The 16,517-nt window shown below is 34.3% G+C and overlaps 2 protein-coding genes across 2 annotated transcripts; both read left to right on the forward strand.

Moving 5' to 3' along the window:
* The first annotated feature begins 13 nt into the window (after positions 1-13).
* LOC146529158 (acylphosphatase-2-like) lies at positions 14-5,197 on the forward strand. Its single transcript, XM_085201623.1, has 3 exons — positions 14-221; positions 398-507; positions 4,947-5,197. The coding sequence occupies exons 1-3, from the start codon at positions 75-77 to the stop codon at positions 5,065-5,067; spliced, it is 378 nt and encodes a 125-aa protein (XP_085057749.1). The 5' UTR covers positions 14-74; the 3' UTR covers positions 5,068-5,197.
* Positions 5,198-6,670: 1,473 nt separating this feature from the next.
* On the forward strand, positions 6,671-8,808 carry Ktl (BTB/POZ domain-containing protein Ktl). The gene has a single exon (XM_085201621.1). It carries the CDS (start codon positions 6,802-6,804, stop codon positions 7,603-7,605), a length of 804 nt encoding a protein of 267 aa, XP_085057747.1. The 5' UTR covers positions 6,671-6,801; the 3' UTR covers positions 7,606-8,808.
* The last annotated feature ends 7,709 nt before the right edge of the window (positions 8,809-16,517 follow it).

A 16,517-nucleotide genomic window follows, 5' to 3' on the forward strand; every position in this document is an offset into this window, starting at 1 on the left:
TTTAGAGTAAAATGTCAAATTGTCAAAATATAAAATTTTTACGAGTGTCGGCTGTTTATTTTGATCGATATTAAATGGTGCGTTTCTTATTTTTCACCGTACTTACCGGGGTATTAAAAACAAGGTATTGCACAGTGGCCACCAGTGGTGCAGCTACTATGGCTCTTAGAAGTGTGGATTTTGAAGTTTTTGGACGAGTGCAAGGAGTATTCTTCCGGAAGGTATTTTTTATGGACTGGAATTTTTTTAAATTTTAATATGATTTATTAGCGGCAGACTTGCTTTTTCAGTTACTTGTTGAAGCTCATTTCAAATATCAAATACCTACGTACTAACACTTTGCTGATTTACTTATAACTTATATATAAATTATTAATATTATCCAAAAATATTGTAGTTCACCAAACAGCAAGCAGATAAGCTTGATTTGAAAGGCTGGTGTAGAAACACTTCACGTGGAACTGTTGAGGGACAAATGCAGGGTTCTTCTGATAAAATTCAAGAAATGTAAGCATTAGCTTATTTATTTACATACACTATGAAATACCATTGATTTTATAAATCCTGGTTGCCTTTCGTTGCATATACAAATTATTTGTTAAAAATCTTTCCTCCTATGGGTTTACTGAAGAACTTTCTTTCCTTTTTTATTTCAATTTCCTTCATAAGCTTTTCAAAAAAAATATTTCTTAATACATATAACATAAACAATTATCTTCAAACTCTCATTTTATGCTAATTTTAATAATGTAATATCTAAGTCTTATCGTCATATTGTCTGGGACTATGCCAACTGAGTAAGAGTACTGAAACTGTAGGGAACATTTCATATTATCTTTTATAACACAAAATTAATATACTTGAACACGAGGCAAAGAAAGCGTCCGGGAGATCAGCGATATACCATCTTTTCGTACGCAGCGCTTTGCCTCCACTTTCCTAATGCGAACGGCTAAGGAGTGGAACTCCCTGCCTGCTGAACTGTTCCCCGTTAAGTATAACCTGGCCCTATTTAAGGAACGAGTGAATAGGTACTACCTAGACAAGCATGCTCCACCTTCGTCCGCATCGTCACTTACCACCAGGTGAGATAGCGGACAAATGCTTGCCTATCAACAATAAAAAAAAAATTAAAAAAAAAAAAGCTTTTTCTTTTGCCGTATGGACCAAGATATCATATCCTGTGCGTAATGGCGGATGAGTGAAGGCTGGCTAAAGTTGTTAAGTGCAGCCATTGAGAGGAGCCACAACTGATGAGTTCCGGATTGATAATTCTCCAACTTCCCGTCGGTATGCGTCTCGGACCTAGCTCTGCCAATGTATAAAATGTACGCATCATATCCCAATCCCTTGGCTTTTAGTGCGAGACGCGGCGAGTTGCGGACGTGGGCGGACGACAACCTGATACTGTTCCGAATGTGAAGTCAATAAAAGGTCCAATAAGGAGCATTGCGATTGTCCACGTCCGTGCGTCGCCTACGCGACTAACCGACGTACGACTAATTGGAACAATCCATTCGCCATAGCAAGGACAAATCACTCAGTCCTCCCCGCGTGGTCGGTGCCGCGTGATCCAAGCCAACTGGCATTGTGTGCATTAAAATCACCAAGCATCACGACCCCAGCAGAAGGGATCTGTGAGAGATAGCTATTACATGTGCTCCATGAGCCGATCCGTTAATTCAGCAATAAATGTGTTTGTATACGCAATGTCTTGATTTCGGGTGCAAATTCAAATTCATAGAGACTTTGACATTACATTGTCTGCCTATAAAAATATATAATAAAACATTAAAATAGTTATCCTAGTTGCATTGATTTATTTTGAATCTATCTGTGGATGTATACAAATGTTTTTTTTATTATATTATTTAAATAGTTTCACTGTCTATTCAGTACTATAAAAAGCTTTGGATGATTACGTACGTACGGTATATGTATGTACATTCAAATCTTTTTAATTACGAACATGAAATACGGCATATACCAGTGTTTTGTAAGCTTTTCAAATCAAATTCAATGCTGTGAATGCTTATTGAATCTCTTTGTATGTATATTTTATCACTGTCAATCAGGTTTTTTTTTTAATTATTCAAATTGATCAAAGTTTTGATGAAACGAGATGAGAAATGTGAAAGTTTGTTTTATTTGATTTATAGAATATATATAATAATGATAAAGAATAATGAATTATAAAATGTGGGGAACAGATGTGTCTTAATAGGAACGAAGTGTCTAGGTCTCTACACTAGGTAGGTACACTAGGTCTCCAGATTCTCTCTACCTGCCCTGCAATGTAGAGGGTACAGCGTGAAGATAAAAGGTGAAATCCATTAAACATAGAAAATTCGATATAATATAATAATCATTATTACTGGAATCAACGATTTCGCTTCACCGATTTTACCAACCGCGCCATGATGCTCTGTCTCAAATATCTTTACTTAAAATTAATAGTAATACAAATAAAAAACTAGTAGGTAAATACCTTTTCTGGTGTTGAAGATTTTATAGAGCTTAGGCATCATGCATGTATTACTAGCACTTTCTGGCAAAATTCCACAAGAAAATATGTTTTTGTTATACGACTTTTACAAAGCTTTGTGACAAGACTTCGTTTCTTTGCCAATTTCGTATCCCAAGATGATCCGGTTTACTTTTAGCTTATTTGATTAAGTTGCTTTCATTCATCTCACAGGACTTTGAAGATTTTTATCTAACATTCTATTCTACGAAAAAGCTTAGAATGCAACTTATGTAAAAATCTATAGATACTAATATTATAACACAGAAGTTTTTTTAACGCGCCTCTAATCTCGGGAACTAATGATTCGAATGGAAAAATCTTTTATATGGCTTATAATTAATGGTTTATGCGATATTAATTATCGTGCTACAATGAATTTTGTCACGTTCCGTGTTCCGTGTATAATGTTGCAGTCTATTCTTTAATTAGAAGTTACTTTTTTGAAATATCTCATTCTTTTTTTCTTCTTTTCACTGATTTTAAGTCACAACGTGTTGATGAAAATTTAACACTTTTTGTAACGAGACTGAAACGTAAATATGTAGTTATTTAAAATTTAAACAACTATCAATCAAACCCATGATTATTGCGTGTAGATAAACACTTTCCAAGTGCCTCACGCTGGCGCTATGTTGACATTAAATAAACATTTATAACATGTATTAGTATCAATTAAAATAGTTCAATTAAATGAAGAGGAAAACTAATAAAATGATTTAAAAGAAAACTAGAGGCCCGTCGTGCAGCGGTATATGTGTGTAACTGTACCGCGATAGGTTGTGGGTTCGATTTCCACTTGAGAATATGAAATATTAATATTTCCATTAGCTTAGCTCTGGTGTCGAGGCAAAGCGCAGCGTTAAGTTCCGCCACTCAACACGCAATGCCTCTAGAATTTGGCAAAAGTTTGTGGACCGAAGCGTAGCACTAAGCTCTGAAAAAAAAAGAAAAAACTAGTAAACAAAGCATTTTGAAGTCAATTTATTTTATTAATTTATTAATATGTATAGGTTAGTATTATCATGCAAAACTGTCGTGGTGGTAGGTACTCGGACGTCTTCGCATTGACACCCGGTTGAACACGTCGAGTGTGGGTTCATCTTTAATTCAATGTGTTTTAGGAGAATGTTGTCTGTATCCAATATCTGTACATTGTATAAGTAATTACGAGGATGGAATTTTAAATGTAGACTCATATTTTTGTTTTAGACTACTGATACATTTGTTTATATTTTATTATCTATGGTATAAAATTTATGTATTGTAGCAAGCTTAAAATAACCAACCTAGAAAGAATTTAAAATTGATAATAACAATTTTACGTCACCCAAAAAATATCAAATCGTCCGCCAAAATGTTCATATCTCCAACACAATTCTTACGGTCTCGCACATAAATTAAATAGAAAAGAATTTTCTTCGCCACCCTCGCCCTCTTTCATTATGAAAACGCCTTAATAGCCGACATTACGCTTAACGCTCAAGGCTGACTGAAAAGAGCTTTTTATTCTTATTTTAAATTTGCCGTTCCGAAATGCAAGTATAGCTAAATGTTCACATTTGTTAAATATATTTTTCGTCAATACATATTAATAGAGACGTAATTAACTGATCGTTGTCTGTGTAAAAAAAGATATATGTATGAGAAAACCTATAATTGGAAGCATTTATTAACTTAACAGAATCCAAAGCAATGATTTAAAAAAAATGACAGTTTATTTGTATGTGCGTTTGCAGTTTTCAATGTTACAATTTGGCAATTTTTTTTAATATTTATTTTTATATCGACTAAATTGCTGTAAAATAACTGATTTATTGAATTGGCTGAAACTTTGGATTTCAATATATTGATATTGTCATTAAAGTGATAATGATAGTGGTATTAGAACCGAAAGTAAATCAGATTAGTAAATTAATATTTATATAGTTTAAGCAGCCGCAAGCGGGTCAACCGTTTTTTTGTATAATTTGAAATAACGTTAAATAATTCATTATTTCAAGTTATTTCAAATAATTCTCCAAGTATAGTTAAAGTTAAACTTTTCAGATTTCAATTCAATTTAACTGTTGACTGTTCTTGTTTTGTTTTAGTTTGCAACTCTCGTTTATTTTTAAATAGTCTAAGGAAAACTTTTCGAATGTTATTACTTTATAATTTTTTTTGCAAATCGGAACATTTTTATTTACAGCATTTTTTAAATTATATTCTGATGATAACATTTTCAAAGATTTACAATTTCAAAGTGTTATTCCACACTTAAGAAAGAAAAATACTATTTACAAAACATATAAAAAAATCCCGCTACGTTCAAATTTTTATTTTCTAAAAAGTAAAACCTATGTTTTTTCTCTGGTAGAAAAGACGTAAAATTATAACAAAATATATTTAAACCACATTGTTAAAAGTTCACCATTTTCAGGATTCATTGGCTGAAAACAACAGGTAGCCCCAGCAGCAAGATCGACAAGGCTGATTTCTCCAACGATAAGGAAATACCCGAAATTACATTCAGCAACTTCGATATTAGACGCGACAACTAATTTATTATAGGTACGTAATGTCTCATAACAGAGTTAGTTAGTAAAGGCTTCCAAAGTCCCTTTGTGATATTAATTTATATTCCACCTGTTATGTTTTCCAGTATTCTGAATATAGAATGTTAATTTATAAGCTTGTTTTATTTCGCACATCGTATTTAATAGGTTTTTATTTTTACATCATTCTGTCGCTGTAAAAGCCAATAGGGCTAACAGCATTATCCACATGTTCGAAAAAAAAAATCATTCTGTCTCTACTCCACCGAGACATATTTGAGAGACAACTTTATTTCCCAGGGCTGTCATAAAACGCCCTCGTTCTGTATGTAATGAACATGTAAAAATTCTGACGCACTGAAGTCCATTACGGAGCTCTGGTGATACTCTGAGACCACAAAACTCAAAGCACCTATAAAATGTAAGCGAATGGTGCTTGTAGTATTCTATTTGATGTTCTGTATACGGCCGAACGTATTCCAGTAAGAGCTAACATTAAATCATGATTTCCATCTTTATGATGCAAAGTAAAATCCTGGTATTACTTTGGGAATCATTTTTTTGGTGATGCCTATGAACGCGGGACGGTCATTTTGTTTAAATATTTTTGTTTGTTTTGCTGATATTTAGTAATATTTTCCAAGTTACGTTCATAGTTTAATGTTTATGTTACATTAAAATAGTACAATAATTTTCTTTAGTTACTTTAAATAAAGAAAGACTTTTAAAGGACTCGTGGTTAGATAAGATCTTTATTTTATTGCTAATTTCGGTTTGCGATTCAGCTGGTGTCTAGATTTAACGAGACTGCAAAGTACTCGGAATAAATTTATCCACTCTTTTAAATAAGACGCCAACAACAACAAACAAACTAAACAAGAAAGTCCGCTCTCGCAAATAGTTTTCTTTCACAAAATTAAATCAACGAACAGTTTCAAGGAAAGTTAAATCGACTCGCAGGTACCTGTTACGTAAATGAAAATATAGACTTTAGATTAAAAGAATTTCAAGAAATTGTGTTTGCTTTGAACTAAATACGGTCACTGGGGGTCTGGCTCGTCTCATCGCTGACGTTTATGTCGTTAGCGGACGTTTACGAAGAACAATTGAGAATTGATTATGAACAAACAATTAGAAGCTTAGAAACGACTATATTCTACTAACATTTAACCCAATTTACATACAAAGAATCTACTTAAGCAACTTTAGAGGACTGTTGTAAGATTTGAGACAATAGGGCGCGAGCTTTTCATAAAGTTATAATTGTAATTGTTCATTCATCACGAACTTATATGTACTGCGACACAAATGATACCGGCGTGTATTAACTTTACAAAGCTTTGGGAAACTAAAGACTAAGTGTACGCTGACAAAGTGCGACCTTCAAAAGTTTGACTAAAAGTCGTCCCGTTGAAGCACGAAATTGAAATTATTCTGAAATATAAATCGGGGTTGTAGACCTAAAACGCAAAACAGCTGTACTAAGCCGAGTTGAAAACTCCATAACAGAAAAGTTTGAACGTATCGCGGGCTCGTTATCTATGTATGTAGAAACTCTTCATTATTTTCATACATAGAACATAAGATTTTATTAACTATGTGAAATTTTGAGCGATGATAAACCATCTGTTAGCTGAAAATGGTCGTCGACCTTGAAGGCTTTTACGAAGAGTTCGACTCGAAGGGGTAGGAAATGATTACGTCCAAGTCAGTAACCCGGGCGTGTGTTATTGATGGGAGATGTGGCGGGGCCGGTGGGGGGCGGCGAGGGGCGAGGGTGGAGCGCGAAGTGGGTCAGGAGGGGCGCGCAGTCGCGCGGCATTGCGCCCTCAGCCTCCAGCCATGGCGGACGCGCCGCCCGACGTGCTCGAGCTCAACGTAGGCGGCGTGCACTACGCCACCACTCGCGACACGCTGGCACGCGAGCCGGACTCGCTGCCGGCCGCGGCGGCGCGCGACGACCAGCACCCGCGGGACGCGCGCGGCCGTCTCTTCTTCGACCGCGACGGTGTGCTGTTCCGCTACGTGTTGGACTACCTCCGCGACGGCGGTCTCGTGCTGCCGGACTGCTTCCGCGAGCACAAACGCTTGGCGCGGGAGGCGAGGCACTATAGGTTAGTGGGCCTCGAGGCCGCCGTGCGAGACGCCGACCCCAAGCCTCCCAATCGAGAGCGTGGATGTATCACCGTGGGATATCGCGGAAGCTTCGCTTTCGGACGCGACGGCCTCGCCGACGTCAAGTTCCGCAAGTTGTCGCGTATCCTTGTTTGTGGAAAAGTAACACTATGTCGCGATGTCTTCGGAGAAACTTTGAATGAATCCCGCGACCCCGACCACGGCCTGGCCGACAGGTACACGTCACGATTTTTCCTTAAGCACTCGTTTATCGAGCAAGCGTTTGATATGCTGCAAGAACAAGGGTTTAAGCTGACTGCCAGCTGTGGCAGTGGCACCGCCGGGGGCGCCGCCGAACTGAAACCAGGCGTAGATTCTGAGGAAAATCGCTGGAACCACTACAATGAATTTGTTTTCGTACGTGAGTAACAACTCTGCCAAATGTGATACTGAAATTCCTCGCGCTTGTCCCGAGCAATGAGCTTGACTGACATCGTGATCAAAGAAACTTTGAAAATACTCGGCAATGAAATAAGAAAAGGGTAGATGGATTGGAACTAGAACTTCTTATATTAACATCAAGCCTTCACATACCTAATAGACATGTATCATTTACTCTTCTGCATAAATTTTCCCACTAACCAATTATTTTTTACATTTAAATAGAATACAAATAATAATGTATCTTATATGTAACAGATAATGTAATATCAAATGAAAAATGATTATAAAGACATGTTTAAATAGGAATAGATGTAGATAAAGCGAACTTAACTGTATTCATGTATTGAATAAGTAGTTAAATGTAATAGACTAATGTATAAATATTATAGTAGTTAACATAGATCTTAACTTGTCTACTGTTATAGAACTATTTCTAATGTATCCCCTATTTTTTAAATATTTTTTATCTTACGATGTATTTTGGAGTCTCGTAATATTTTCAAATAAAACGTCGAAATTTTCTATTAAACTCGAGTAAATTGTATATTTCATACATTTAGCCCCACTGTACTATACTTAGTTTTGTAAATCAAATTTACTTTAGACGAAATCCGATTTCTATATGTACTGACCGATGTGTTGTGATCAATCCATTTTCTACTCTTTAGTCATTTATACCTCTTTATAGATATAAGGAAATTTTGATTTTTTTCAGAAATTTTTTATTGCAATTTTTAAAACGCGCGAAAACAGAGTACCTAAATAATTAATAGTGAATGCAGCGAGCGCTGCGCCGTAGGCCGTAATTTAAAAGTTTCCTAAAGAGATAAGAGCCGTTTAATGATCAGTCGAGTGTCAGTAGAGAAAGAAAAAGTTAAAAATTATAGCTTTTCTCGTCTAACTTTCGTATTTTAGATAAGAGTTTGTGTATCCATTCTCAGCGGTAGCGATTTAATCTGCTACTTCAAAACTTACCGGCTATTTGCATAGGCGTGAGGCCAACATCGAATTTACGATCGTAGCCATATCATTAGACTACGAAATAGTGTTAAGCTTCCATTTTCGCATATTACGTTTTCACTCGGTATATCGTGGTGGGGTTTGCAAAAATTGAAATGCTATATTTTTCTTCTATGTAATATTTATTAGTTTCTGTTTTAAAATATCAAGATAACTTTGGAGTTTTTACTTTTCATAGATAAAGAAAAAAACTATCATTTTACTTTAAAATAAATAAATTATTCTTATTTAGTTTATTAAACAAGATATACTTAAATATTAATTATGTTTTAACATGGAATATGGCCGCGATCTCCGCTTCAAATACATTTCATCTTGTAATAGTGGTTTTAGATAAGAAATCTGTACGAACATTTAACTGGATCCATGGGCATGGGCATGGGCGTAGGATTACGAGGGGCCGGAAGGTCCGTGTCCACCCCCGAAATTTTACTAACAAACATGAAATCCTCAAAAAAATAAAAAATATACGAACAGATCTGTTCAAAGCTGAATTTCGGGCCCCCTTGGAAAATATCTCTAGATACGCCCATGGTTGGTTCTACAGATATATCGCTATGAATATTATATAGTAGATGATGTCTACTCAAGCCATTAGGGACTGTTACGCTCTTCGCATTTATAATGAACTTAGAATATACCTTCAGTGTGTCACGCAAAGGAATTTCCTTTGCTGAAATTTACTGCCTACTTTAGTTTTAGCATATATATAAAGTTTCCACAACTTGTTGAAAAACACAGGGACGCGAAGTTTGTAATTTACGTTCTTATTACACGCCAGCCAGGTTGGCTTTGAGGCCTTCGTGGTACAGTGGGTCAGCGTTGGACTGTAATCGCGGTGATTGTGGGCTCGATCCCCACTCGGAGAATGATTTTATTTAGATTATTTCCATTTTTCTGCTCTAGCAGACATGCAATGTTTCGGAAATTGAGTGGGTAGTTTGTGCGGGAAAAAACGTGAAGCCGCTGTTAAACTAACAAAGCTGACTGCCTCTAATGTAGGTGGCCTTTATTTGTTAATGAAAATGAAAGTCATTCTTTAACTTAATGAAATTGTGGATAGACACTTGTGAATTTGTTTAACTACGATTTTAGTTTTTATTATAATGTTGTTATATTCATAACTAATTGGATCTTGCAAATGTTTAAAAGTGAGATTTTCTTTTGTATTTTATTATAAGAGACTACTCCTACTGTACATTTACTATTTGTGATATAATTTTTAAATAGAAAAGAATTTTGAGAATTCATACGCGACTTATTAAAATTTACATTCAAATATTCTTTTCTATATTGTTATAATAATATAATTAATTCCATAGGTCCAATGGGTATCAAATTATTTTTTTATACATAGTCTATGTTTTTACATAATTTCTATCAGAAACCAAGCAATAAATGCATAAAGTGATAAATTTAATCAAGGTTAAGTTTTAAAACGAATTATTTTTTGTACAAATTAGATTTTACAGTTGCGCTCAAAGATTTTAATTGGCGGTAACAGGTTATCGGTCAAATACTTAAATACACCGTTGCGTCGTCGATTATAATATTAACTTAATTGTTATCTCTGAGTTTAGCTGTCAAATTTACACTTTTCTTTACAATAAGTAATAAGGAATAAGATATTTAAAAAAAATGATTAGAGAGTAGGCCATTTTCTGTCGAGAGCTCGAAATTTCGTTACAACTAAGATTTCTGTATATTACACTGAAAGATTATACTGAACCAAAGAAAATTATGTATATGTATTATTGTATGGTATTTATTATCTCTTTATAGCAAATACATAGGAATCTGTTAGAGAATACGAAATAAGAATAATATATGAAAAGTTATTACTAATGTTAATTTTATTTGAATTCTTGTCTAGGTAAAATGTTTAAGCTGGTCTTGACAACTATCGTAGAAATTTTTAATTGATAGTTCCGAGAATAAATTTAGTTATAAAAAATGTATTTGTTTTATTTTTCACCTATATAATAATTATTCAAAGGCTATTACATTTTCTGCTGCTTTCTATTATAATAAATATATGTCACATTTTATTTTTACTCCTGAACTTTGTAATAAAAATGCGCACAAAAAAGTAGAGGTCGTCGTAGCGCAGTGAAATCGCGACTGATTGTAAACGCAGAGGTTTTGGATTCGATCCCCACTCGGGGAAACGATTTTGACATTGATTTTCATTTCCCCGCTCTTATTGACGAAGCGGGAGTTTGAGTTTCGCTACTTAACTCGTAATATCTCAAAAAAATTGGCGGAAAGTCGGGAACGAAGCATTTATTCCTTCTGCCTACTCTGCAATACGGGAAAATGCGTGAATCTTCACGCATAAATATGACGTCTTAAATTATTAAAAATAAAGGTCTCAATCACGTAACAGTATCAGTAATCAGTAAGAATTGTTTATATATTTTAAAAAGTAGTTTCAGTCCTTATATTATTAAAACACGAAAAAGGTTTTAGTCGTACAACAACAGAAAAGTTAGACAAGCATTCTTTATTTATTTACATTGTTCGAGCGTGCCTGTTGATCATAAAACACTGACTTCGCGAATGTCACAATCATTGGAGTAAAAAGTGTAAGTAAAAAAGATATACTTACGAATATTGAGGAGGATGAGGATTTAGATATCATTTAAAAAGTTTAAAAAGAGAAATTTCAATAAATAAGATATCGATATAAAGTATGTTTTGGACGCAATGTTAAATATCAATTTTAGATAAGTATTTATAAATCAATTCAATCAGCTTCACGCTGTATCCCGCACACAGCAGGGTAGGTAGCGGGAACCGTTCCCCACTTTCGGCCGAATTCAGAGGTCGAGGCATTGCGTGTTAAGTGGCAGAACTTAACGCTGCGCTTTGTCTCGACAGCAGACCGAAGAAATGAAAATATAAACGTAAATAAATATTTTACTTCCTCGAGGGGGGTCAAACCCACAACCTTCGCGTTACACTCACACCCTTGTGCCGCTGCGCCAATTGCGTAATTTAATGCCCTTTCTCCCTAGTACATTTAGGGATACGGCCAAAATCGATTTTGGCTTATCAGGCTATAATTAAGAAGTCCTACGTACATATTTATATCTGCGAACTTTTTTCTCAACAATTAGTAACATCGATCCCTTATACAAATTTGTAGCGGAAAAGTTGGAAGCTATAATTACAGTTGAAATATTTTTTGTAAAAAAAAATATTTTTTATAAAAACTTGACGTGTGGGAGAGAATATTTTATTATTCAACTTGATATTTAATGGTATGTCCAAATAACTTGAACTGCAGATTCAAATATTTGAAAATTAAGTGAAGGAATTTAGATATTTTTGATAAAAAACGTTAGAACGAATGAAAAGATACATATGAATGTAATTGATTGGACTGAGATCCCTACAGTAGCGAAAGGAGGAAACAGGATATCTTTGAATTTGAGAGCTCGTCGTGGCGTGCTACCTACTAAACGCGACGGTCGTGGGTTTAACTCTGACTTGAGGGAATGAATAATAATGATTTTTTTTTCCTATTTCCGGTAATAAGAAAAAGCGCTGTATTGAGTTTCGCAACTTCTGACCAGCGTATCTTAACACTGGGTTCCCTTAGCCTAACATACTGACCTATGCAAAATGCTAGCTAAAAAAGAAGTTAAAATCTGTGCCTCGAAACTTTAATGTGAGAGATGCATCTAAAAAAGCACCTCTAAATATGATCGGCTCTTCACATTCTTCACACGTGACTGTGTAAGTACTCATCCGTAATTCAGGTCGGCTTAATGAATAAAATGTCTACTCCATTTGCCCTTATGATAAAAAATGGAAGGTCACTAGATATATATAGTAACTAGGTAGATATAGTTATATTTAGTTTAAAACAACCTCACCCTATATATTATTTATACATGCATCCATGTATTCTATTCGTAGGTACATGGAGATATATACGATATTATATATTATATTGGACTTAAATAGATTTTGTATTAGTTCAAACATATATGTTTTCTAATTAAAAATTTAAAAATTAAAACACTTTCAAGGATCACATTTGCTCTACTGCTCCAAAGGTTCGTTCAACATTTTCACAAAGCTAGGGAGACAAAAGCTAGGGATAATGCAGTCAAGTGGCTAAACACTGGCAAAATTCAATTTGTACTTTCCAAACATTGACACGAAGAAGAAGTTACAAATAGTGTTCATTCAATTTGAAAGTGTTGAGGTTTACCAACTTTGATTGCTAAAGGCAACTTCGGTAAGCTTTAAACAGTGTAATCTCTAACGTCCGCTTCCCCTTATTTACTTAAAATTATGGAGCTGCTTGTATAAGCCGTTCAATTTAATTAAATTATATAATTTAAAATTTTGTCCAAACAACACCGGACGAACGTACATACATGTTAAGAATGATATTATATATTAATATTTACTGTCCAAAGAGAAAAGTGTATTGCTTCACGTTTATATTAATGATGTACTTATATTTGTTCATCATCATCATCATCATATGTAATTTAAAGAGAAGAATAGATATTGAAGAAAATATGACTTAAATCCACTTTACGTTAAATGATAAATTATTTTAATAATTAGAAATACTTTACTAAGTTTTAATTAGTTACCAACTAAATAAATATGCAAAAAAAAAATATATTTATTTACATAAATAAATATACCAATTTTAGTTTCAGGACAATGTGTCGCCGTGGCTGATGGTGTTTAAGAATAAGCGCCGTGAGGTTTTAATGCGCTTAATTCGCTCGAATTCTCTGCCCCAAACAGTTAATTGAACTCGCAAAATTAAAATTCCAAACATATGATTACCTCATCTTCGCAGGCTTAAACTATTAATTCGAGGCTTTCGAATAAAAAAATGCACTCAATCGGTTCATTGTTTTAGGAGCTACGGCACTACAGACAGACGAATAGACATGTCAAACTACCCCTTTTTACGTCAGGGGTTAAAAAGACTTTCCTCACGATACAAAAAAAGGAAACTATCACTTTCATAGGTTCCCTGAAATGTAGGTATTTCATTCGGCATCTCTAGTCGTACTGAGGAGTTTAAAAATTCAAGCCCAGTGAAAGGCTCTGATATTGCTCGGAAAATCAATTACAAGTAATTGTATTAAGCCTGCCTTTGCTTTCTAATGTTTATTTTACGATTTTTCTTTGGTATTTTCGTTTCAATTTGTATTAGGAACGAAAAGTACATATTTATATAAAAGATTGTTGATTTTAACGCTTATTTTTTATATCAATCCATAAAATGTTTCTAATGTAGCAAAAATCCGGAATAATATCCCAAATGGACTTTTATACCGCCGCCTCGGGCTCGCAAGCCTGACATACGATATCCTACTAAAAGCTATTAAATCACGATAGATTCTAATATGTAGACCGCACCTCATAGTATCGAATAACATGATATGATGAAATTGGTGAAAATCTTTTTCTATTATTTCTTTATTTGGTAAATTGTGCTTGAAATATATATCAAGAACATATAACGTTTGTTTTCGGGTGCTTAATATGAGCTCAAATCAAAATTTAGGCAAACAAAAAATTGAGGCCGTGAGCTTTTATTGAAAGCCAGAGTCCTTTCATCTGATACCTCACTTGAAATGGAGGTTTTAATACCAAATTTTGCCCCACTTTTAAGGGTGATTTTTGACTAAGTAGCCTACAATATAACTACATATAAGTACAACAACATATAAATTACGAGAAATGTCTGAGGTTAACAAAAGGAGATATGTACGTCTACATATATAAATCACTATGAATTACGACTGTTCTATAGACTACAGTGTACTACGAACAATCCTCTATAGTTACAGGACACGCTCTTCCTTCCGCGTCTAACGTCATTTATCATAATCGTTTTGTCGATTTCCGCATATTCAAATGGAATTACCTTTGTGTATGGGAATAGGAACAACTTTATTATATACCTACAAAACAGCTGTTCCTATATATTAAGATACACACAAAGTTAACAATAGTATCTACATATATTATAAATTTTTATATTTCCCTAAAACAATCTTGGGGCTGTCAAGGCGAATCGCGGAGTTTGACTATAATACGCGATAGTTGTGGGTTTGATTACCAAACGTGAATATGAGTAATATTATTTTCCTCGCTCTGGTAATAAGATAACGTGCAGTATAGAGTTCCGCAACTCAACAGGCTTCAGTAGCTCAATGTCTTGAAAATTAGGCGGAAAGTGCGGAACAGAATGTCTTAACACGTTCTGTCTGGCAACGATACTATCTGCGGGATACAGCGTGAAGCCTTTTTTGACACGTAACACTTAATGTAACGCTACATTATTAAGGAATGCCAAAGTACCTATTTCCGCACATTTAAAAAGCATCTTATAGTCCAAGTTCATTACGTAATAATAAATGTAATCTAAGTCTAAATCTATATGCATTTATGGATTTAATATAAAAGGATATTTAATTCACAATCAAAACTTTAATTACTTAACCTTGCAGGCAAGCAAGCTTAGCAAGTCCATTATATTTTATACTGCGTAATGAGTTCCTCCAGTTACCAGCTACCGTACCTACCTCGTATATAGAACAATAAACAATGAATATTTTCTTAGGCGTCATGACTTTTGTTCTTGCGTCGCGGTGTCGAGGTGTTGACAAACAAGACAAAAGTTGCTTCAGATAAAAGCCGAAGTGAAATACGAAAGCTGAAATATCTGCAATACGGATTTTAATCAATCAAGTGAGATGGAAAATTAAAACGAGTTCTGTGTAAGGTATGTTTATATATTTGAAGTTCCAACGTTTTTCTTACTCAGAAGGTAGTTTTGCCACGAAGCATCTAAAATGTAAGAGAAATAGAAATAGAGTAACTGTATTCTTAGTTTATATTCAATGTTTAAATAAATGTATTACATTTTGCATTCTAAATAAGTAAAGCTTTAGCTTTATTCGGATTAATCGCGTATATTTAGTTTTGGAAATCCGACGTTTCGAATATTTTGCCATTACTTAGTCCTAGTAATCATGCCCTCTAGTATAGTGCGTGGAGACTTCAATGACTTTATGAGTGGGTCGAAGGTGGCGACCTATTAAAATAAAGATAGTTTTTGTATCTAAATGGCCTCGCGAATCATTCTAGGAATATATCTGATTTCCTTAGCGAGGATTTGGGATTTACCTATCAACCTTGACGTAATGGATGAACTTATCCAAAGTATCATGTATAGGTAAGTATCAGTATATATGTATAGGTAATAACCACGAAAATTAAATATCGTATTAACTATCATTTTATAATTTGTTATGAATTTTCACACATCAAAAACAATTAAGCGACTGTACAATGGCCAACAACACGGCACCTACCACCACCGACGGTATCAAAGAAACAGAAAAAAAATCATTAAGTAAGTAATTCAAATTCAAAATGAAACAATCAGGAAACTTTGCAAAATTAACGTCTTGGATCAGCCATTATATACTTCTGAGCTCTGCGAATTTGTAAAAGCTTTAGTCTCAGTCAATCATGGATCACGCAAGACTATTTATATATTTATAGTGTACCTATAAGGTAAGTGACGGTAACTTCGTGATAGTACGTGGTTTCGTGAGTTTTGCTTCTGGCAAAAATAATAAGCAATTTAAGTATTATTTACGGAAACTATATATTGGTATATAATCTTTATACTTTCAACTGTCTAAAAACTAAGTAACAATATTTTTATGATAAAATTGAGCGTATAGCGACATTTTAAACGCAGAGTTGGCTACAAACTGCATTGTAACGTGTCTGCGATGCTTGCGACCGTAAGACTAGGGTAAGAATTTCTTAAGGTTGTAGAAAGACAAAGGTAAGTTATTCGAATAAAACATTGAATA

This window comes from Heliconius melpomene, chromosome 18, assembly GCF_056956725.1.
Source record: "Heliconius melpomene rosina isolate 202511_hmr_F chromosome 18, ASM5695672v1, whole genome shotgun sequence".
Lineage (NCBI taxonomy): Eukaryota > Metazoa > Arthropoda > Insecta > Lepidoptera > Nymphalidae > Heliconius > Heliconius melpomene.